This window comes from Adelges cooleyi, unplaced genomic scaffold, assembly GCF_023614345.1.
Source record: "Adelges cooleyi isolate 19-005CV unplaced genomic scaffold, UGA_ACOO_1.1 ACOO_flye_CR_arks_rails_tigmint_CR_PRNA_9, whole genome shotgun sequence".
NCBI lineage: Eukaryota > Metazoa > Arthropoda > Insecta > Hemiptera > Adelgidae > Adelges > Adelges cooleyi.
The window spans coordinates 12,973,173-12,999,780 of record NW_026096579.1 but is presented as its reverse complement, the minus strand read 5'-3'; the positions used below and the strand labels follow the sequence as shown (position 1 = coordinate 12,999,780).

The following is a 26,608-nucleotide window of genomic DNA, read 5'->3' as shown; positions in this document are numbered from 1 at the left end:
CCCGGGTGCAATAAAAACACGGGTTTTGCCTTTCCAATTAAAAGGAGCCTGAGCCAACTAAAATAGCCGTAATCTCTTTGGCCGGCCTTAGCAGCAACACATTCATTTTTACACGGTCGGGCCTGCTCTGCTGATCGGGTCGCAGGTTCTTCGAGATGGCTATTGTTTTTCACGTACACATTTGTCTCGTCCAAATGCGGAAACGACGAACCCTTGCCCTTACTCTCCCCTTATTTCTGGCTCTTTTTCGCCCCACGGCCGTTATCGCCGCCGTCCACCGCGTGTCGCACCGAATAGAGTTCGCTGATAGTACGGCCGCGCGTACACGGTCTACCCCGTCGTTCAGTCAGACACGGTACCGCAGTCGTCGGGCAACAAATATCCGTCGCCAGTCATCACCGCTTTCACGGGTCGTCGTTACGCGAAAAAACAAACAAACGGGTACGTACTTAACATATGCCGTATGTGTTTGATTAAAAAAATACAATATAATATTTGAAAAAAAAAATACCCCGCGTTACGACCAATATATATCCACGGAACTGCCGTTCGTGACCGATCGGTTGTGTCCGACCGTGTGTATGCCGTCCGGTGTCGTCTTCGAACGGTGGTTTTCATATTATATTGTATTAATATTGACATAAAAAAAAAATTAAAAAATATATTCATGTCGGCCCGCCGGTAAAAGGTGCCTTTTCGCGTGTCCGCCAAGAGACGAGGCGGTCTGAAATATTAAAAAAAGCGTCCGTAAGTTTGTTTCCGTCGATAAGCTATTTGTAATATCTAATATTAAATATATGTAAACCTTTTTTTTTTTTGATAATGTATGTACTACCGTGTCGTGTACCTACATAATATATGAATACCTAACAAGGCAAACACAGGTATTTAACGTATGCGTGGTTATTGTTATTATCGTGTATTATTATTATTATTATAGTTGACCCGGGACAACGTCGATACAGGTATAGGTTAATTATTATATTGAAAAGGGTATGACACGAAGTTATTGGAATTTTTCGACAGCCCAAGAATATCTACTGTTCCGACGGTGTTAAAATGAAATACTAATAATAATAATACGGTAACAAGTGAACTTTTATCTTAAATCAATAAAAAAGCTTATCACAAAGAGAAAAAAAAAGGTAGGTATTTGCGTGAAGATAAATTATAAATTATAAATCGGATGCGAAACGAAATACACCAAATTGACAAAATACACAAAAGTTCTCGAAGAACCTTTTGTAATAATTCGCCTAATGGATTTAAATATTACAGAAGAGCGATTAAGCGGTAATAACAATCAAATCAATTAATTGAACGCCGATAATAATAAATTGATGCCGATTGTGTACTAACCGTACCGTACCGAGTGCGATGGTTATAAGTATAATATATAATTTATTTATTTTATTATCAAACACTGTATAAAGCATCGGTTTTGAGGACATTTCTTTCATCTCGGTTTTTCGAGACTTGTGATTTTTTTCAATTGATCTAATGTTATGAGCACCAAAAACCGTCATCGGTTATTCTCGAACCCACAAAATATGTAATGACCCGTAATCTGCTCATTATGTCTAATGATAATTATTAGATGTGCGGTACGCACGGCTACATCGGGGAAACATTCTAAAAAGAAACATCATGCTATGTAAATACATAATATCGAGACCTTTTCACTTGTCAATTCGAGTTTAAAACATATACAACATAACAGAAATATTTGTTTTATACTGCCCAAATAGAGTATCATTTTATAATTATTAACCGTTAAGATAATTAAGTTTTTATTGGCGGTAACGAGAAGGGTCTTTAGTCTCACAATGACAGTAATTGATAAAACAACTTTCGATAGGTATTATGACGACGTTTATTCACCAATAGTTTGAGTATACTAAAACTTTGTGTTATAACTGTATAAAATGTAAATAAATTTAAATGTAATATTCGTTTAAATTCAAAAGAAGCATTGGAAGTATTAATGTTATTCAATATAATGGTTTAGTGTTACATTATAATATTGAAAAAACCAGACCATTTCTGCTTTTGTACATCCCAGGTATAAACTTCTATGTGATCAAAACAGTTTTCTGACAATGTGCCTACTTTGATTGATGGCTTATTTTTGTATTTAACAACAATATTTTTGTTGAGATATTATATATTACGATTTAATCATAATAAACCAAAACAATTTATTTTAATTAAGTACAAATATTTTTCTTAAAAAAAATGTATGCTCAGAAAAATACTGCTTAGTATTGATTTATAATGGGAAAATGAATTATTTAGTTTCAATAAGACAAATATTACTGTTGATAAATATCTCATGCAGTGACGTTGTCAAACTTTAATAACTATTTACTATTAAGTATCTTCTGGGAATTAACATACTACTAGCATGTACTACTTTGAAAGTTTTAACGTCCTAGCATAGATTAAATGTATATACACACATATATATATATATATATATATATATATATATAATATATATTTGGTCTATGGTCTTAGTTTAACATACTTTTTACTAAATGACCTAATTTACCAAGTTTGTTTAGCTTTGAGCTAAGCTATAAAATTATATTGAATGACGTAGTATTATAAACAATGTACAGCAAATATTTTACAGTAATTATATGATGTATACTAACTTATATAATAAAGGTTGAAGAAAAAAAAACTTATTTGTTTATCACCTTATTCTTCATGTGGCATCAGAAGTTTTCTTGGATGATTTGATCACTTTCAAGTTTATTCATGCCTATAAACAAGTGATCTCTCCAATTACAATGAGATATTTTAAATTATTTTTAACCTGGATTTTGTTGTCTCAATAATTTATACGTTTTTCTATTTTTTTTTTGTACAATTTTGGGAGTTCTACTAGCTGAATTTTATTATTATTTTACTATAAAAGGTCAAATCAAGTTAAGCTAGATTTGTCAGAAAAATGAGATTCTCGTAACTTTTATTTCATATAATTTTGGTCTGGATGGATTAGGTCTTGCACACAAATTAAAACCTTATTGATTCAAAATGAAAATTAGATTGTCATTAAAAAAAAAAAAAAATCTTAACGATTTAAGTACACAATAATCATAATAGCAGTTAAAATATTGGATTTTTAACAATTTTAAGAAAGAAAAAAAAAAACCGAAAAAATTTCCATTTTTTCTTTTTTTTTTTTATCTACATTGAAGTTATTGACATTTATGGCACCGAAGAATTTTTGTTTCACCACAATTCTTCTATAATTTATTATTGTTATTTGTACTTTCATTTTATCTTAAAAATGTACTATCAATTAATCTGGAAGTAATAATACGGTTTATTTATTTTGTAAATTAACTGTAAATATTGTTTAGCCTTTGTTTCAATATTTTTATACGTTTTCGATTTCTCTTAAATTTAATTTACATATTAAAAGATATTTTGTAGATTTGTTTTTACTTGAACGCTTTATGAAAAAAATTTAAATATTAGCTCATTTTGGTGTAGAATAATTTGATATGCCATTGTTATATTCTTGAACTTGAATTGTTAATTAGTTTATTAATTAAAAATTAAAATTAAATATACTTACATTTTATACAGACTTAGCATAAAATGCACATTATATATTATAAAGTATTATTATTTCCGTTTATTTATTTATTTTTTATTGATTATTAGTTGTTTATAATAATTAAATTTCATACTTACGCCTTTAAAAAAAATTATTATAATTGAGACGCCTAGTTTCAAAACCAGATAAAAGCAATTTTTGAAACAAATAACAAATAATTTCTTCAGATTTCAAAACCAACCCAAATTTTTCCTAAAACAGTTTGAGTTAGTTATAACTTATAAATTGTAATGTTTATTTAATATTCAATAATAGTTACATACCATATAATACAGTGTGGCCAATTAAAAAACAAATACGCTTTCGAAATTTTTTTTTAGTCGGTTTTGAAACTAGACGCCTCATTATTAATAATAATAATGTTTGTATGTCGAACGGCACTTTATGTAGGCAATTATTCAACCGTTATGTATACAAAATTTCAATGATTGCATATCTTTACAAAAAAAAAATGTTCTTGCAAACGAAACTTTTTATTATTGGAAAAACATTATTGCAAAAAATAATTGCGACACGCTCGAAAAGTATTGTAATAGTTATATTACATAATAAAATATGAAAATATAAATGACGCACTTAAAAGCAAACAGACAATTTTAATTAAACCAAACGCATCAGTTCAATAAAAGATACGTCATTTGGATGACGTTAATCGTTGTTACCTAATCAAACATGATTCCGTTTGTATACAGACTTGCACAAACAAAATATATCGTTTACCTATTCAAAACCTAATTAGTTTTCTCTTTACACATTTATAATAGCTAGTAAACGCATTGTACGTATTTAATAATGATATATACTTTTTTAAATTCAAATAGCATTTGTTGATTAATTAAATTACATTTATATACAATACAGCTAATCCCAATACTGAATACACGTTTTTCTATATTTTTTTTTTTGGGGGGGGGGCGTATTTCATAATTATAGTATTTAAAATTTCGCTCTATGATAGTCGGCAATTTGTATAGTGGATTTTTAGTTATGTTTAGTAAGAAAAAACTTGCTGATTTTAATTGTAAACGACAATATTTTTAAAAGTATCTTTAACGAGGTCTTTCATAACGAGTGAGTTATTAATGTACATTTTTATTATATCAAGAAATTAGTGTTTTAGACTTTTATTTTCAAAATTGAATAATAACGCTTGCGATGGAAGAAGTTGTATTATATCAATAATTCTGGGTTCGACATTTTGACGTCTCTAAAAGAAAATCTTACTAAATATTTTACTCTACGGCGGTGTTTACTTCCGGACTTTCAGACCTTTTGACAAGTTTATAAAAAACAACAGCAAATTCTTGATTATATTAGTATTTGAGTTTGACATTTTCGTTTATTTTATCACATTAAAATTATTTAAAAGTCATAACCGTTTGATGTAGATACTGAGGTATATTAACAACACATAATAATCGAAAAGTTCTATGGGATTTAAACGAGTATAACTTGATTTAGAGACAAGCGCGAGGTAAATACAATTAAAGCCTGTATTACTTTTTATGTAATATAACTTAGTATAGTTAACTTACAAAAGTTTAGTTTTATACAAACAAATTATTTGTATTATAGTTAACAATTAATTATTTATGTATTATACAAATAATAATTTCATTGACAAAAATTTCATTGAAAAATAATTTGATTAAAAAAATACATCATCAAACCAATGATTTCTTAACTTCGAATCAAAACTATAGAACAATTAATTTCTCTGGAAACATTGGTACTTTATTATTTATACATTTTTATTGAAGAAAGTGACTTTTAATGTTCATTGGTGAGAGAACAACAGAAATAAAACCAGAAATGCTTCTTTAAAAACTAGAGCACGTCCCGAAAAGTTATTATATGCCTCATACAAAAGCAAAATTATATTTGCTCAGGTCTTTCCGTGGAAAAACTTTTTCCGCCGGTGGAAAAACCTTAGAATTTATCATCGACAATAAACATTTGTTTTGTTTAATACCTGGGGAAGAGCACTAACCTTGAAGTTGATTTTTCCATTACTCTAAGTTTGTAGCACCGCAGCAGATGACATATAATGTGTGAAATTGTGGGCGAACATAAAAAAAAAACATATAAATCGTGGGAGAATGACAAATTTAGGATTTTCCAGAAGTCTAAATATAGTGGGTGAAGCACTCGTATTTTATAACGCATTGTGACTAAATTGAAATTTAAGGGATTTTAAAAATGATCTCAGTCAGAAATGAAGAAACCGACGAATTTATAGTAACAAATCTCTGTTATTTGTCTTTGTCTAGTATTCTTTTCTACTAACTGTAATCTATTTTATCTACACGTGTATATTTAATTTTTACTGTCAAAATATAACGTGTAGTATGTGTAATACAACTTGGCTATTTAAAATATATTTGGTATGCTTTATAGTTTATTTTTGCACTAAACATGTATACTGTAGTGTTATTATTAATCTATAAAAAATGCATTTGGCAAGAGCTCATGTTTTGGAAACAAAAACTTGTATTATTTTACTTTAAATAATATTGACTAAAATTTAAACTATTATTATAAAACCAAGATCATACTATATAATATATTAATACAATTATTATAGTATACACGTTTTATTATAGTTTGACAATTATTAACACTGGGTTTGCTTATGGTTCCTCTAAATCAAATAAACTACAGGTATATACTATATTTGTCTTAGTACCGAGGCTTAAATACTCTCCGTTTTTATTACCGAAATTGCAACCTTGTTAAGCACAGTAGTCGAATATATTTCCGTGGAACTGTTATGCCAAAGTGTCTAAGTCTGCGGGTACGTTAACTAAGTCCTATGAAGTTATATTGTCCATTTTCATAGCATAAACTATAAATTTGCTTGAATGGCAAATGAGGATATACCAGACATTGAGTAATGACATCAAATGAAGGTAGTGCCAACGGATTTTTCGGATAAACAAAGTAATTTGTTTTTCAAAAAATAAAAGAAGAACTTATTTTTTTAGTGTTTATCAATTCAATTAAGTAATATTAATAAACTATTGTACGTTTAATATTAAATATTTGTATTTTAATACTAGTTATAATGATGTTAATGAATTGTGTAGATATATTCAATATTATGTTTTAAGCCACTACGGTAGATGGCGTTGAACTAGAAGCCTATTAACGGATAAATTTTATTTTCGACCTAATTTTTCTCGACGAAATTAAATTGTTAGGTACTTATCTTAGGTATGTAATTACGTTAATGTAGTTTTTTAAATAATTTATCAGCATCATATAAAATTTTAATTTTCCATTAATTATCTTTTACTACGTTTTCCCGCGTAGTTAGAATAGGTTTAATTTTTAAAAGATATAAATAGTTAATTTAGTTTAGGAAAACATCCAATTTATTTTGGTAATTAGGATGATACCACTTGTGGTGGTTTAAAAAATATTTATTATATTATACAAAATACATTTAAGAAAGTCATAATCTTTAGTTCGGCTTCCCTGTTAAATCGGTTTATTCTAGGAATCTTCAATCTAATCATGTAAACGTAGGTATGTTGTATGTTATGCAGTTCAAATTAAAAAATATGTCTATTGGTTATGGTTTAATCGTTTCAAAAAAAAAACTAGGACAGTGGTGACGGCTATACGGGTCTTGTTTTCTAAAAACTATTATTTTTGTAAGCAATAAAATTGCTTTCAAGGAAACGTTTCCAAGAAAGACTGTAGATAGTGAAGAAAACTGTTTTTAGTTGGTAAAATAAGATAATTATTACTATAAAGACATTTTAGAGTTAGTTAAATGCTATTTCATTGTTTTCTCAATAAATAATATGTTCCAACTTTCATTACAGAATGTCGGAATGTTTTACAATAATAATTAGTTTATTTATGCTACCTACAGTATTATATAATGTTAGTCCAAAAACTACATTAAAAAGGGATGTATGAAAAAAATGTCTATCCCTTCCGAGAAAAGTGTTACCTAATGATATTTGACTGACTTACGCTCGTTGTTCGGTTAGATTATATCATATAATTAAAAAAAAAATGAAATTTCTTTGACCTTTTTCGTTTTTGAGCATATCTAATAATGTTTACAATTAATATAACATGATTAAAAGGGTGTTTTACTTGATTTTGATAGAAAACGCATAAGATTTTATGACTTTTGGCCTTGTAAAGTATTTTTTTAACGATATCTGGCCTATAGAATATTATGCACTATTTAGAGCATCTATATATATATATATATATATATATATATATATATATATATATATATATATGACAAAAATCAATACAATACTGGGTTCAGACACAAAATATTTTTAAAAAATCACACAAATACAAAACCAATACTTTGAATAATTTCTTCCACGTCGAAGTTAAACAAATTAATCGCGGAAGGAAATGTATTTAAAATTCACTTTACGAACAACGTAGCCATAGTGAATTAATTTGTTATAAAAGTTTCACCGGATTATTCGAAATAATTTTACAATCGAGAACTCGGATGGGGTTTGTTGGGACTCTTATTAATACAAATATTATAATTTATCGATTAATCTCGATTTTAAATGAAAGACATTTTTCGCGGACCGTCTTGGCGATTATTAGTAAAAAAAACCTATCGTCCCGTGCGGCTTGTTTCCACAACTTAGCCATTGTTTCGGTGTGTCGTCCACCCTGTATCAAACCTTGTCGACTTCACGTCGAAGCTAGAAAAAAAACATTATTTTAATTCCTATCAAGTATAAAATGTACTTCACCGCTCTTTGAACTGGATGAGATTTGAAAATCGCTCCTAAAAAAATGGAATAGGTAGGTGAAATATTAAAAGATTCAATTTTACTTAAAAATTCTCTAAGTCATTTAAAAATGTGTATTTTTACCGCGTTTTCGAGAGGATTTTATAACACTTATTGTACACAAAATACGAGTAAGGACTTGACTGCGTGGGATACGTTTTACTCTGCAACAATCACATTTAGATGCCCTAAATGACATTTACCATAATATTAACGTTACATTCGGCCACAACAAGACTGTTAAAACTCACTTAATGCAATAGGCAAATACGCCTATTTTCTATACATACACCTAATGAAGTAGGATGAATTTTTAGAGGGAATATTATACAAATTTTGTTAATAAAAATAAAAGTAAAAAAAAAAAAATGTAGCAACATTTTTAATAAAATAAAAATGTCTTTCTTTTAGATCATGGTTTTAATCAAATGCTGAATTTATTGAAAAAAAGGAAATGACGTCCGCTCCGGTTTCATAGTAGGCGTTTTTGCCCCAAAAACATCATAAACTGAGTAGCTGTCTTAACAAGAAAAATAATGAAAACGTTGTCGAGATGCTGTGATAGTTTAATAAAAGAAACATTGGTATTAAATTTGAATTCCGGATATTCCAAACTGTTTATTAGAACTTTTTTTTAACCTAGACTAAGTAATAAATCTACTGTTACAAAACATGTATCTTTACATCAAGGTCTTCAAAAGGGTTTTTAGAGTAATTTTTTGTTGGAGCCCTACAAATAGGTTTTTAATAAATATATTAAAAATACTTAAATTTAAAATTGTAAGAAAAAACTTGATTTCCTTTTTTTTTTTAATGTCGCAACATTACTTTTTGTTTCATCAGCGATGGGATTTGAATATAAATCTCAACAAATTAGAGTAATTTTTTATTATTCTTTTGAACCTGTTTGCTATGATCCAACATAAAGCTCAAAATAGCGAAACGTCAGCTAACTAATGACAACATGAATGGATCCGAAATTGATCAAACTAATTTATTATTTGAATCACAAATTGCAGAAAACTGACAAGCTTATTAAATAAAAATGTTCAGGAGATATAAATAACTGTCTTAGCAAGTCAGGAAAGAAATTTGTTTTAAAATTACTTTATTATCCACCCTATTTCAAAAAAAAAAAAAATCCTCTCCATATTTTTCAAAAATTAATATGAGGTGCCATGTTAATTGCAAAAAATCTCCCCCTTTCTATATTTGACCATATTGACCGCATTTAAAATTTTCGAGATCACAATAACAAAAGATACTTTTTTTAAAATTAAAGTTCAATTTATATTTTTTAAATTATGTGTCTAGAACTAATAAATCTTATTTATAACAAAATTCTAATCTTTAACTACACTGAACATTTTAGTGCAGAAGTGGGACATGTACTGGACTTGTTTCACTTCTGCACAGAACATTTACTTCAGTGGCTGATATTTCCATTACAGTCTGTTGGACTAGCCACGTTTTTACGCAGGACATGTAATTAAGGTAGAGAAATAAAAATGCGGTGATTATTCAATTTCGTCAGAAATTGGCCATACCCTTTCTGCAGCTGGTGATCCATTTTACTTAATAAACAATCTTTTTAAATGTTTTTTACGTTCTTTATTTGTATCTCGACTAGTTACGGGTATTGGGTGGATTTTATTTGGCGTTTTGGGAATTACATGTGATGAGATGCACGTGTGCCTAACGTTGACCATTATAGTTTAAGAGGGAGTGGGAGAGAGGGTTAGATATATATAATATATATGTGCTTTCCCTCGACGCCGTCAAGTTGACGGTATCCCATACAAAGAAACCAACAGTCGCTGAGCATAGAACTGTCACCTTCGACTCCCACAGGATTTAGCTATATATTTTCGTTGAAAACATACTTATATAATACAGAATATCGATGTACTTCTTTAAAATAACGTGAAACAGCCGTACGAAAATAATATTCATAGATAATACTTATGCAAATCGAGATTTGTCGACTGTTGTTTCATTCTCTTTTCTTTATTGATTTTTATTCTCCAACGTTTTAGAGCAGTTTTGTTTTAATGAAATTATTTTATTTTATTGTATTAATTAAGGGTTCCAGTATCTTTATAAAGGCCCAAATTATACTGCGATACAATTAAGATAATAATACTTTGGTATAATTATTAAGAACACTCTTATATTCCACATAAAGGTTTGGCGTATTTTTGTTGTTTGTTATTAAAATACATTGAAAAAAAACTAAAAACACGCACTCTTTTTTTTCCATATTTCTTTCGGTCAAATCAATTATGTAATATGTTAACTATTTTTTATTTCGTATGGCATGTCATTCAGTTGAATATTATGACTTTTATACTTTCTATAGTCTATAGTCAAACCATGTTAAGTTCAATATGATGTAACTTTTTTTAGGAAAAGCATAGTTCTAACTGTATTATTTCATTTTCAATACCCGGCGACAACCAATTTAACTCGCCAATTTATAACTCGAAATCATTTGTTTTAATAGGTACCCTTTTAGTTTACTGTTACTATTTTATGGAATAAAAAATTTGGCAAGTGTTATTGTTATTGGGTACTTGTGAATTAATGTTGTTTTATTTTTTGGCGGGTAAGTGGGCTTTGTTAATACCGCACTCACACAATATGCTGGTTGGCAGGTCTTTTGGAAACAAGTGGGTTACAAATATTTCACTTGAGTGACACATTATTATAGTACGACTTACTTAACTTTTGCTTTATGGCTTTTCGATTTCATATATAATAATAAAATAAACGCGTGTGCTTTTATAAAAACATTGGCTTGAATATTTTAATTGTCAAAATATAATATTATATTATACAATAGAATACGTTATTATAAACAAACCTACTATAAATCGATATTATATCCGGTCTGGAAAATCAATAATTTTCAACTAGATAATAATATAAAGCACCGCGGTTACTTTTCTTTTGAATTCCAAACCTAGCATCTATGGTCGCGTTACAGCAGCCCCCGACCTACGTCAGCTCGTCCAACGGACCGTAAGCGTTGAGGGTATTTGTGAGACCCTTGGAAGAGAAGGTGTACGACGTAGTGCGATGGGCCGGGTATGCGATCCGGTTCGAAGAAGCTACCGGCCCGTACACAAAACGAACAAGCGGAAAAACTTGAACTTTTCGCGGTGGACACGATGCACATCCGCAGTCCATTAGCCAATTGTAAGTTCACATAGTTGTCGGGGTCCGACCGGTGTTTGGCCGGTGGATTTATAAATTTGTACGCCACTGTGAAGCAGCAACATTTTGTAAGAAAATTTTCCACCTTTGACGATAAGTGTTTTTTCGTTGTGAACGTATCGTAGGTAACAAAAAAATACACCATTGATTTTACGTTATATTATCATTATTAAACAATAAAAAAACGTATAGTTGTTTGTTTAATTTTTAGTACTGTTGAGCTTATTGAAATAAAGTAGGTCACATTTGAGTTGTCCGTTGGTTCAAAATGCTAAAAGACTATCATATATGTAAACGTAGCATGTCGACGTAAACACATGTCGACGAGTAGTCAAAAGTCATTTTAATTCAATTATCGCAAATTAATTTATAATTAGTCAAAAGCAAACGGATATAATAAGGCCTGCCTGACATATCTCGTTTGTTAGTTGACAGCAGAATCAATTATTGCTAAGCACGTTGTTCCTCGTAATTCAACTCAAGTATTGTTTTCGCTTGTCAGTTACAAATGAAAGCTATATTTAGTTGTGGAATTAAGAACACGAAAAAGTCATTATTGAACGAATGCAAAACGACGGAACAAAATCATACTATAGACGATGAAAAAATCGAAAAAACTAACGTCTAACTTTCAATGAAAACACAGTTTATGACGAGGAATTTAGAGGCACTTTAAACGGGACATTAAACCTTAATGGTCAGCAAACAATACGAGAAAATAGTATCGTCATGTGTTATGATATAGCGATGATGACTCAATAAAAAAAAAATACTTTAACGAGGGTAATTTCAAAGTAATATAATACACATATTGTGAGTGTACAATATAATGTATAAAAGGAGTATTATTTAAAACATAGGCTTGACGATTGACATTATTCTTAATTGAACAAACAAATTGGGTTAAAATTTGAAGTGCTCGATTATAATTAATATAATACTGTTGCACGATAGCACGTCGTCTGATTTAGAATAGTGGACCGGAACCCTGACCGTTCAAGTCTGGTTTTTTTGATGTACCAAATTTTAGTTTGACCTACATTTACATGTTTTACCAGCCATAACTCAATTTTTCTTCGGTTAGCTATTACACCGGGCTTCATCCGGTCAAACATTTATTATGTATAACCATGCTAAAAACCTATTTAATTTTTGACAAACAAAGGATAGCTTTTTATAGCAGAGCCACATGTATGTACCACAATTACATGCGGTAACGTTCATACGACATCAAAATAGAACCCCTGGGAGCTGGGTTACTGTGTTCTACTCAAAATGGATCATTCAAAATGTTTAACTTAGTGTTATTTTATCAGAAGCTATTGAAGCTTGAGCCTTCATGATATTTTACTGTACAAAGGGCAACCCCGAACTATGACTTCAGTCCGATACGGCACCGAACGGACAGGACACAAATTTAGCTATAAATATAAATTAGGAGGATGACTCAATTATATTTTTTTAACATAATTGTATTATACGATAAAGCTTATGATACTTTTTATTGTATCATATCAATTAATATTCCCTGGACACCTGGCTAGACATTGACAAGCGAGGCTAGAGGCGGAAAAACTTGCAGTTTGTATTATTAATGAGATATTTAATAAGTAGTTCATCTAACTATGTATAAAATAAATTGGTTTTATTAGTTCCAATCGTTATTTCATGACTGCGTTTACTTTTTGTTAAATCTTGAACTTATGTATCACATTTATAAGTTTGCTCATTTTTATCTTTAGCTGACGGATAAAAATTTGATTTGGCGACTTAGGATTACCGCGGACTGTCAACTTATCGCTGACTGAACAATTTTGAGCTTCGGGTAAGGAAGGTACCTGTGTCTTTTTTCTAGACAGTCGCCTGCTTACACGATTCAGAAATTACCCAGTTCGTATATAATGATCAAAATACGATTACAGCTGCTGCCGCATGTGTTCAAAATGCAGTCTATAGAAATAATAATATAATGTTATATTGTAGATAGAACTCGCACTTAAAAATCAACTAATGACTTATGTAGTATCATTAATGTAACTTTGTATTACCTATACTTCTAAAGCAAGGCTTGAAACTATAATACAGCATAGTCTATATAAATTATTAACTGAAATAATTAACATAGTTAAAATCTAAAGTAATTAAAACAAAAGTTGAAACATAAAACACAAAAATATAATTGTATATTCAATTATGTAATCATTTTTTTTTACAATATAATGCAAGGGAGATATAATATATTAATAAGTGTTAGACGGCAATATATACCTCTATTTAATAAGTTATATTAATATGTTTACTGACACATTTTATTATTTTGGCTAAATAGAACTGAATAAATATCTGAAATTAAATATATATAACAAACCTAAACCGTATAATGTTTTGATTATAACCCATGCGTCTTTAGGTATTTGCATTATCTTTTGTGACTGTTAATATCATATATTATACATGTAATTATTTGTACTAGTCTTCTCTTTGATCTACTTACAGGTTTTCCATCCCCATTCATTTAAGTACTTCAGACTTCAAAATGGCTTAACTCAGATTTTTTAAAGTATCATCATAACATTTTCCACCCACGTAAGCAAGTATTTTACATTTACTGATATTTTCATCATCGCCTCTTATATTTGTATCAATCAGCACTTATTTGAAAATTTTATAAATTCACTGTACTTAACAAAGAGGTATCTTTAATTATTACATATTATTCAATAAGTTAAAAATGAATCGTTTTATTATTGTTTATAGTATACATTTTATGTTTCAAACCCGTTTTGTTGATATTCATTTGTTTATCTGTACAAAAGATTATGATAAATTACTTACAACCACAGCATTTTGTTAAAAGGCTGCGTCTTCATCGATTGTGTATGTTATTTCATTGTTATTTTATTTATAACCCGAAACTTTCAATGCTTACCTTCGTTAATTAAAAGAGGAATAAAGAAAATAATAATCATCGCATGTTGTTGAAATTCCCAGACGATCGATCCGGGAAAGAACATCTGACGTGGATTAACTTTGAAATACGACACTGATTTGTTGTTTCTCGGATGACCTGCTTACTATATTATTCAAAATATGAAACACTATCATAGTATAACCCAGTTTAAAATTACAATTCAAGTTTAAAATATAATTAATTGTAATTTAGACCTTGAACATTATTATACGTCAGTGGTGCTGATCAACATGTCCATGTATTGCGATCGCAACGTAACACTGTAGGGTTGGGTGGGTGTATAGATCATGGTAAAAGCTGGGTACCATAGTCTTATAAATAAAAAATAAAAATAATTTTTAATATTATACTCCCAAATAGTTTTTACGTTGTCCAGACTCGTGTAAGTATATATGAAACGTGAAAAATAACTTATGCAATCACTATTAAAATATAAACCACTGAATTCAGTGGTGGTTTTTAGTATATATTTTGACTGAGGCGGCAAAATATAAATTACAACCGTATTAACAAACAGGCCTACATTGTTTTAGCAGTCCACTTTTATCATGACCGTTCCAACGTCGAAATGGTGTTTCTAAAGGTTTCATAGTAAAATTATTGTATTTAAGGAGATCGGAAAGCGCCAAATTTTATACAAATAAAGATTAAAACAAAAAGTCACTTTTTGAAGCGTCTACTGTTACTAGATACATTTTTGGCAAATATTGCCCATCTTTTGCCTTTAAATCATTTTAATTATCTTTAAATATTTTGTGTTAAATTAAAACACTTGGCATTACAAAAATATACAGAAAACAGTACCATCAGCTAGCTGATAACTAGTGACACCTACAGCTTGTTATAACGATAACATGTGTTTCTTTATCTATTATCTAAATTAGTATCCTTTTCGCATTTCCACGGTGTAAAGAAGATGTCTTCTTATATTATATATATATATATATATATATATCGTAAATTAAAAAGTGTAAGTAATAGAATATTAATAAAATTGACTAATCGACGTACACGCGTTGCTCTTTAGTTCAACGTCACTCAATGTTTGCGGAAATCAGTAGATAAAATATTACCTATACTCACTTATTGCGTTAAGTTTTGGACGCGTACAAAGTGTCTCGGTTGTATTTTTTTTCCACCTCATATACCGTACAAATCGATTTACAACTCTTTATAAAAAATTGTTATTTTTCGCGATAAATACAATTATTTGTGAAATCGAAAATACACACTGACTAAAATCATGTTGCTTGTAATAACAAATATTTGCTTTTTTTTTTTGTTGAGAAATCCAACCGCAAGTGTACAATACATTAATCTCGTTCGGTTTAACCACAACAGAGTTTATAAAATGCAAATCAATATTTTAATTACAAGCTTATAATACGTTATGCGCTAAGCTGATTTCAGGCAGTCAACTCCCTGCATCAGTCATCGCGAAATAATATTTGGGACCGCCACACTAATATGTTTTATTATGCGAACTTTTAAATTAGCATATAATGCAACAAAAAGTGATTTTGATTTTCGATATTTAGTCGTAAAAAAATTCTTCTCAGAAATGTTTAGCTTTGGTGCGAAACTGAGAAGGTATTTTGTCTGGAGCTTTTATATTAATTTAACTAACGGCGGAGTCAGCAAGCAGAGTTATAGAAGTTTAAACTAATTTATTTGTGGACCTTTTTTATATATCATTTTTTGTTTTACTTCCGTTGCATACTTTTAGATTTGTATGCGGGTTTTTTTAGAAAACTTTAGATTAACTTTAAAACTTAATTTTTAATTTTTTTATACAAATCAATGTTTATTTTATGAAAAATATGCACAAGAAGGTTCTTTCTAATTATTGTTTAAGATTAAAAAAAAAACTGTGGTTTTAGACTAGTGCGTGTACCGCGTACGGCTTAAATTTACATTTTTTTTTCAAGCCAAAAAATATATAAATACTAATAGTTATAATCATTATACAATAGTTAAATTTAAATTCACATTAAAAATAACTGGTTTAAACAGTCGATTATAGAGAAATATGTAAACTGTAGTGGGCACACGTTCCGCATCATTGGTGTTGAGGCACAATAATCACACTGCAGTAAATGGGTTAAAAAAAAAAATGAAAACTATTTTTATAAATGCGACTTAAGCGTTGAACTAATACTGTTCGGGTACCTTGAGTGTAAATAATATTCTAAAATTGGCCAACAGCCAGTTAACTGGAAAGTGGTATGAATTTATTGCGATGCTTTCCTATTTGAATAGTCCTTACATTTTATCGAAGTTTATTTAATAGCGATTATACATATGCGTTGAAAATATACCTTTATAGTCAAAGGGAGCCACACACGCTAATTCTTAAACGACTTTTTACAGTAGTTGTAAAGTTTTTAATTTATGGAAACATGACGTATAAAAGAATATTATACACTGTACGATTTGATTTATCAACGCAATAACCGACGTTTTGTTGTCACCCCTTTTTTCTGTTTAAATTATTTTAATAAAAACTTATTAAATTACAGTATAAAAAAACAGACAATGTACGTCAAATAAGTTTTTTTTTCAGTGTCACAAAACTTTAAAATTATATTTTAACGCTAAGATAGTCTGATAAATAAAAAACTATAAACTACCCATAAAGGTTCCTCATTACTGTTCCTATTTGGTTAAGGGTGTATTTAAATATTTAATTATTTCACTATAACAACCACATGGGTTGCTTAAGTTATTTCTAGATTTATAGATATTAATATGTAATATATTGTACGCTTAATGATGTTTAATATTTATTTCTAGGGCAAGTCCAGGTAATGCTGGTAAACGATGCTTAGAGTAGACGACTGTGTTGTATTAAGAAGAGTGTCTATGGGCGGCGGAGAAGAAAATCCCGAACCACCGACCGAAGCCGGAAATCGACGCGCTAGCAGCGGTTAGTGCGTTAACTTAATTAATAATTGAGAAGATTAGAAAACCTCGAGGGATATGAGTTTAATTTTAACAAAATTAAGTGCAAAATCTTTTTTGCAGTCATTTATAGTGGTATTTGTATGAAGACAATTTTGGCTATTCAGTCAGCAAGCAACAGTGATTGAAATAATCATATTTATTATAAATACGCAATAGCCTCCATACAATGACTATCATTATTTATCATAAATGTATGTAATTTTTTTTACACAGAATACAGATTGTGCTACACATATTTAAGCATAACAAGGGAGAACTGGGTTGGGGAAAGTTAGACTTTTTAAAATCGCCTTCAGAATTTCGGTAAAAAAAAATAATTTCTTGGAGGTTAGGCCTAGTGGGTTGCTAATATTTTTTGAGATAGTGAAGAAGTAAAAAACGATTTAAACTTCCCTAACTCTAGTGCACACAATGCAAATTCGAGCGTTAAAACTGCCTTTAGTAGATATAAAAATACCTGGTGGCATATACCAAATAATATTATAATCTTTCAAAAAGTTAAAGACCTTTCTTTTAATTGTGTTTTCCAAGGACTGCATAATTAGAAAAGAGTGTAATAATAATTATGCAATCGCGTCGACTATTTACAACAATAATAATATTTGCTTGATTAATTTTGATTTTTAGCGTTGAAAAACGAGTTACTACTGCACGAGGCAGTTATAAAAAATGACCCGGAAGCAGTAAAAAAAGTAATCAAAGAGCCTCTAGATGTGAATTCTCGAAACAATGTAAGTACCGCATTTCAAACATTTTGTTGACATAAAAAATATAATTAAACTAAACTACATTTTTTTTTTACAAAGTCATGTTTTATTTTTATTTTCTACGCGGTAGATTTTTTTTTTTGTAATGAATAAAGCACTTTTTTACTATTTATATGCTTAAAAGTTTCACTATTCAATATTTGTTTAATGTTTTTGCCGAGACAGATATCGTCATTTGTTTTTTACCTACTGATGTATAACCTTAAATAATTAGATAAACGTTATACTAATCTAGTCAATAGAAAAACTAAATGTTTTCATAATGTTTGCAGAACGTTTTTAAACATTTCAAACATTCTAGAGTAAAGCAAATAAGAGCTTCATCAGAGATACGATGTTATTATTTCTTATAAAAATGTTTTAGGTAAGTTTGAACGAAAATAGGAAATAGAATAACACGGGAAAAACATTTCCATACATTTTCCCTAGATATACTCAAATGTATATTGTTTTTGATGTAGTTCTGACACCGGTCTTATCCGAAAACAACTTATATTAAGAAAACAATAAAATAGACAAATGACCAACTCGACAACAGTTTTTGTTGTTTTACAATCAACGAGTTTTCATATACATTCTAAAACTGAATACAATGGTCGGTGTATTATATGAGTTATGGAATTCTTGTAAGTTGTTACACACAAAATGATAAATACGGGTAAAATAAGGAAAACAACCGAATAGGCTTATTGTACGGACGTCTAAGTAATTTTTAAAAATTTTAATGTTTGATAATTCATCATGACATAACATCAAAATATAATTTAAATGTCCTGGCTAAGCTAACCCCAATCTTTATTAAAGATCCAAATTCAACAAAACAAATTTGATGAAATTATGGATATTTGTTTAGTATTGTTAATATTTATCACCTTTAAATTCAAGCTTCCTTCACATGTTTTTTTAAAAACATTGTTATTGAAATTATAAGTCTTGGCATTAAAGTAGAACATGACGTTTACATATGGTTAAAGAAGATAAAGTAACTCCGCAAGTTAGACACGTAGGAGGTTGTTCTTTATTCATTAAATAACAGCGCGTAAGCCTTGTATATCCAATTTTCAGCCGGTTTAAAAGGGATTCTTGTTTTCTTTTTTAGTGTGACTTTTTGGGGCGATGGGAGAATTGAATTTTTTATTCAATTGGGTTTAGTGCTTTGTATGTGTAAATTAGATTGCAAGTTTAGAGATACTTTATGTTACATGAATTTTAATCTTACGGCGTGATACAAAATACATATTATTATCAGGTGAGGACACAGATTTTATTTTCCGGAGATTCATAAATATTTGGAACAAGCGTAATATGTTTTATATACGGTATATAGTTCCACTTTGACTTAAGTGCAAAATATTATAATACTGCGCTGTTCTATCATTGTTAAATAATTTTTATTTCATTTTAATGGGCAAAAGTGTTTTTGAATCTTTTATTATGGAATAATAGCTAGAATAAGATAAATTATATAGGACTCAAAAACAGTAATTTTTCTTTGGCTAATGTTTTTCAAAATACCTTTAGTTTTGTTTTTCCGTCTATACATTAATATAAGACAATTGGTAATTGTACAAATTGACGATTGTATACTAACAAATCGTTTGGTATTTGAGTTGGTTGGCTTAAATGTGTACAGACTGTGTTTTTTCACAGGATCATTTCTCAAAATGATTGCAGAGTGTATACTACTTTATAGTAGTATAGTTAGGGTAATTTCAAGGGTCGTCAAATGCTATGAGTTATGTAATTATGAAGTAAATTTCCAAAGAAAAATATATTTCTTACTACTTAGGGTCGGTAAAAACAAAGTACGGTATTGTAATACCTACATATAAATAAATGCCTATTATTAATATTAATTTTTTTGTAGCAACATTTTGATTTTTCAACTTGTGCGTTTATGCTTTCTTCGCGTGACACTGCTCATCATTTTTCTTATATTTTCAATACTTACATAACATCATGGATTATAATCACAAGTCTTTATAATCAATGATAACATTCTGAAAAAGAGGCTTTTTACTATTTGATATCCTTTTTCCCCTCTTTTGCTCAGAAAATATATTTTTTCTTTTAAAAGTCAATTACTTTTTTGTTATATACATTTCAAATTATCGTTATAACAATGATTGTATTAAATAGTATATAGTAACGCTTATTGAGTTACTGACATTAAAGATTAGTAATTTCTAAAATTAAAAGTATAGAACAAAATAATCTAACTGTATTGATTTCATTGTACTGGCAATATTAATATAAAAAACAAGGATTTGCGCCCGAATGATTTATTCGGGTTATGGTTAAAAAAATTGTGTTGATAAATAAAAAATTATTAATTAAAATATATATTTTTAAATCGAGTGCATATAACTATATGACATACTATTAATATACGCAATGTTAAATAAATGTATGTACCTAAGAAAAGTAAAAAAGAACAAAAAATAAATCAATTATTAATAATATTATTATTATTATTATAATTGTGTGATTCAATACAGAGAAAAATAAGAAAGGTGGAATATTAGTTTAATTTTATAATGTTTGCAATTTTTAACGAGATATTATTTAATTTTTACGATAATACACTTTTACTGACGTTGTACAAATGGTAGGCAAAAAGTTTTAACTTTATTTTCTACGGTTCATTGCAAATAGCTATGAAATATGATGTAGTTATAGACCAAGTTTCATTATCATACATTATTTTTTCGGTTAATTGGGAACTCATTTGCTGGCTTTTAGCAAATACGGGACAACCCATTTTCTAGATCATTTATTTTTCGGTATATCCGACATAATACTCTGGTGAACAAACTTTCCGGATATTTATGTGCGGAAATGAAGCAAGTTTTTCTCGTGGTTATTGTTATTTACAAAAATGCCGTTTATTTCTGTTCTAATAACATCATAGCTGAATAGTTTCTATTGTATTCCAAAACATGTTAATCAAAAAAAAAAAAATAAAAGCGGGGTGAAACTTGACAGAAAGTAAGGTGTTATCCGGTTAAATGATTTACGACGATAAAATCTGTAAGTCTAGTCATAATAAATTAAAAACGTGTATATTTTATTGATCCAACGTGTGCGGCATACAATTTATTCGCGCCATGCTATAGCTTGTCGCGTTTAGAATATTACAGCGCAAAAACATTAAACGGTTGGTTGGTTCTGTTGTACATGATTCAACATACATTAACAAAACATTAACTTTGTCCAACCTAAATAAATTATGTCATTGATTTATTATTACAATTTCAGCAAGATCAATACATATGATTGTAGTTGTTAAATTATTGATGACTCAGACGTTCTAACACGGAACACATAAATATTCAGTAGGTAATTATTTACGCATAGTATTTTCTTTTCTTATAAAAATAAAACACACATTTTCATTAATACGATTTTCATTTTTCATTAGTATTACATGATATATCCGTATTTGAATGCGGGCTGCTAGATAGGAAATTGAACTATCAACAATCTAGTGCGTACTAGATTATTCCCTTTGTACATTCAGTTTAGCATTTGATTTAGATTGAATTAAATTAGCATTGTGCATTCAGATTAACAATGAAATAATTTATAAAAAATGCATATTTTTTTCAACATAAAAATAAAAGTATCTTACTAGTCGTATCATTAACGTATAATGGTTGTTTTTATTATGTTTTGGTATTATAATTTAAATATGGCATCGTCATACGTGTATTAAAGAGGAGGTAAATATGAAAAAAATGTTTACCCATATTTACCCCTCTTGAATGCACGTTAACTGCACCCCTTCATCTTTAACAATAGGTTGGCAGAATATTATTGCATCATAAAAATATTATTAGGTAGGTATAATATAACGAGAGAGAGCATACTTATGTAAATATCGCTCTCTATGCACATGTCAGAGGACTTAATCAAAATGACTATGAATACAGCCAAATTAGGTTTACATTATGTTTTGACAAAATAAAAATATTAATAACAAATGCTTTATAAATTTAATAGTTATTATATTATTAATAATACATGAATTATTTTAAATCCATCAAAGATGTTTAAATACTTTCCATGAAACAGTTAGAAAATATTATTATGTCTACTTCTGAATTGTTTTGTAAAATAATTCTTATATTTTGTAGTCGATTAATAATTAAATTACTACAAGTACTATAGTAGGTATACTTACTGGTTATATTAAACCATAGATCAATTTAATTTTGTATTTCACTGCGAAAAATGTGTCTTATATTTTCCGCTCTGTATCTGGGCTTGTTTGGATAATGCGTAAATACGGCCCTTGGTGTTTACTCTAGTTCATGCTACACGTTACCAATATGAATTCCTTATATTTTTCTTCCATTTTGGTTATATTGATTCGTGTTTATTCTTGAAATTTCACGCACGACTTCATTACTTGATTTTTTTTTAAACTAATATAAAGACTTCTTTTATTCGATTTGTACGAGGTACGATACAGATTTAGTTACTCAATTTCCGGTTATATTATTTCCTGTTTTTATTGAAACATTTGCATTCGTTATTAACGATGCCTTAATAGCAATTGATTGACTTAAAAAAAATACAAATTAGTACTAAGGGTAAGTAAGTAATTAAGTTATAATAGTTCATTACTGTTTAGATAACGTGCAGTACCATTATAAAATACATTTTAAACACATAGTTTTTATCAAAATAAACATAATCTTAAAAACGTTATTATATTTAAATATCAACATAATTTGTTGTTACTTGTCATACCTTATTTTTATATTATATTAACTAAATAAAGAGCTATTTGAATAAACAGTAGTGTTAAACAAAATAGAAAGTTTCACCGTTGTTTGAAATATGTACATTATATGTATTATGAATATTTTCAATGTATTACTTTTATCGTCATTAATGAGTTATACTTACAGTATACAAGTTATAAGCAATGAATAACTATACTACTTATAACACACAAATAATACATGTATTTACCTAAAAATTAATTAATCAAAAAGTCCTTTATAGAACCGTAATCATAATATATTTTTAAATTGTTGTATTTTATTTCCCTAGACATTCAAAACCCACACAAAAAAAAACGGTGTTTACAGCCTTTTTTTTTGTAGCAGTAAATTTTCAATTACATTTAAAATGTCTAAACATGTATCTCTCAGAATTGTCTTGCCTTAAACTAATTAAATCACACAAGATAAAAGTCTGCGTTGTAGACAAATTACAAAATGAAAAAACACATTCCGCACATTTAATGTCTCAACAAAAGACTTTTCGGCGTATAACTATTTAAATTCTCCAGGCTGCATCTTATTTTTATAATCAAATGTAGCGGAAGATAAGGCGGCTTTTATTTTAAGATAAGAAAATAAGTTTTAATTTCAGTCTGGTAAACCCATTTTGCCATTTTATCAGAAATCCTCTTAAAAAAAAATTAGTTTTTTTTTAAAGAAATAAGCAAAAATAAAGTAGATTTGGTTTTATGTAAGAAAAAAAAGTACCTAATATTTATTTTATTCTTTTTTTAAAAAATTTTTATTTTTTACCGTATTTAGCATAATGTTTTAATTGTAAAATCGTTTATTAATAATATTGTATACAATCGTATTTACCATTTAAATAAATAAAAACAAAGGAGTGATTTATACTTCAGTTATAATTGTAATTCTTTAATAATGAAAATATTTTCTTTCAAATACAATAAACCAGCAAGTAAAAGCTGCTATCAATTATTTCACAAATCATTGATAATAATTGCTTTTAAAATCAATAACGCGAGTCTTTAATGTATATTTAATCAAGTTAATGTACTGTATCAAATATATTCTGTAAAATGATTCCTTTGTTAAGGTACTTGAATATTTGATTTGCATTTCAAATAATATCAAATAATTTCCCAAAATAACAGATTATGTTTTTCTTTTATAATAGATAAACTGTTATGGAAGTCATTAAATGAAAGAAAATATAATAATAGTATTAAAAATTCAAAGTTCTGATTTTTTTTTTACCAATTATGTTTGTACTATTTTTACTGTGTACAATTTATAAGTATTTAACAAAAACGTAAAATCAAAATTATTTTATTGTATTCTCAAACTATTATAATTAAAATGTGTTATTAGGTAACAATTTATTTTTATTTTTAGTATGGCAGAGCTCCCATTCATTGGGCGTCTTCCAGAGGAAATATTGAAATCATGGAAATGCTTATCAACGCCAGTTGTGATATCGAAGCTAAAGACAAAGTAATATTATTTTATAATTATGTTACAACATAAATTACTCAAAAACATTGTATATAGTTTTTAGTAAAAATAATAATTATGTGTATTTTTCACGCCAATAATACTATAAAATAACAAGTAGTATAGGTAATGAAAATGTCTGTCTGAAGTGCAGAAAATATCTTCTCAGATATTATTGTAAGGATTTATTTTTTTGAAATAACCACTAATATATGTTTTGCATTGCTTTTATGTCCCTTGAGCTTTTGACAACAACCACTGTCAATTTTATTTTACCTTTTTTGAATATATTATTACAACGGTATCTTTCTAGACTTTACAAACGAATAAAAAACACTTACAGAAATATTTCTTTTCGTTTACATGGTTATGAAAATGTACCCATGTAGCGGATTACAATTGTATTTTTATAAACAGCTTACAAATTCATCTTGAAATAATATTACCATTGAGCCAGAACTGAAATAGTTTATTATTAAACAATTATTGATTACACGATTTGGTATTGTTCTAATATTAGGTGGTAAAAAAAAAATGATTTGAGCCGCAATTAAATTAAATCAGCACTGAGATTTTTGTTGTCTTTTACATGGAAAAATCACTCCTACCATATATTTATTTCAATTGATTCTTGAACATTTTTCAGTACGGTATGCGACCTATCTTGATGGCAGCGTGGCATGGTCATACAGATGCAGTGCAGATGTTAATCAAATATGGTGCTAGTGTTAATACAATAAATAAAGTGAGTGTAAAGTATTATGTTGTAATAAAAAGATAAAAAAGATTAGTAGATTAGGACAAGAGTAATAGAATCAAAATCTTTTAATATTAATAAATTAACTAGGTGGTGTGGACTAGTAGTTAATATATTTTTTGTGTTTTATGTTAAAAACGTCTAGAAACTTTTAAATACTGTGAAAACGATAGTATTTCAATATAAAACTGAACTGACATTTATGTGGCCTGTTGAGTTAACGTACTTTGCAAATTTAAATGTATCTCAAAATTGTAGTTTTTGAAACGCAATTCATAATTATTAATTATAGCTTACTTCTATTTTGTCTTTAAATATTCAAATGCAATATTTTTTATTAAAAATGTGTGTAATAAAATAAAATAAACTACAAATCATTTAATTATTTTGGATAAAATACCTTAAACAGTCCATCTGTAATCTGTTTACAATTATCAGTGCAAAACTTATTTTGGCCTACTTATTGCAATATTATTATTATTATTGACAACAATGACATCAAACAGTATTTTTCTACAAACAAAAATTTGTATTGAACTCACGTCATGAATTTTACTTAATATCCTGTTTATTTTTTTATAGTGAAAACATTAAATAACTGTATCGTAAATAGAGTTTTAAATGATAAACAATTTAAAAATATTTGCGTATGATTTATTGGTTAGGTATACCAAACATAAATTCCAGCACAACTGTAATAACTATTGTTCAGTGGAATGTAATTTTTTTTATATTAACAACACCATACGATTTTTTTTTAAATTCAATTAAAAATAATTATTGTTAACGATATTTCTAAAAAAAATACATTTTACCCTATGTTTTTTTTAGCACTAACTCGCTATGTGTAGTTGTTATTTTAATGAATGCGGTTCTTTAAAATGATATCGTACAGATTAAGCCATGATAAAAGTGTAATTTGTTAGTGAAATACATTATGTTATGTGCAGTCATTTGTGAATGTCGCTTTTGACAAATAGATTTATCATCGAAACGAAACTAACCAAACGTTATCGGCCATCAAAATCGTACCAAACGTGAAAAAAATCACCCGTTTGAAAAAGGAATTTTTGCTATTAGTATTATTATTATTTTTTTTTTTTAAAGTTAATAATATTCAACTAATACGGATTTTGCTATATGTACGCACGTACGTGTCTGTGTGAACAATAACGACAATGCTTTTTAGCGAGTAAACTATAATAAAGTAGAGTGTACATAAATATTGTTCGCGTCATCTCAAAATAAGCTCAGGCTGTTGATAAAG

At 28.4% G+C, this 26,608-nt stretch overlaps 1 protein-coding gene across 3 annotated transcripts in view; it reads left to right on the top strand.

Moving 5' to 3' along the window:
• Positions 1 to 347: 347 nt before the first annotated feature.
• The window catches only part of LOC126846875 (ankyrin repeat and death domain-containing protein 1A-like), a 44,573-nt gene continuing 18,312 nt past the window's right edge, over positions 348 to 26,608 (top strand). Inside the window, exons 1-5 of one of the 3 annotated variants that reach the window (XM_050586714.1) lie at positions 348 to 441; positions 17,399 to 17,531; positions 18,197 to 18,300; positions 24,486 to 24,584; positions 25,231 to 25,329. In XM_050586714.1, coding sequence (XP_050442671.1) covers positions 17,426 to 17,531; positions 18,197 to 18,300; positions 24,486 to 24,584; positions 25,231 to 25,329 — 408 coding nt within the window. In that variant the 5' untranslated portion in view covers positions 348 to 441; positions 17,399 to 17,425. Of the gene's footprint in view, positions 748 to 17,398; positions 17,532 to 18,196; positions 18,301 to 24,485; positions 24,585 to 25,230; positions 25,330 to 26,608 lie in introns of all 3 variants that reach the window. The other 2 variants (XM_050586711.1, XM_050586715.1) reach the window with 2 other exon arrangements.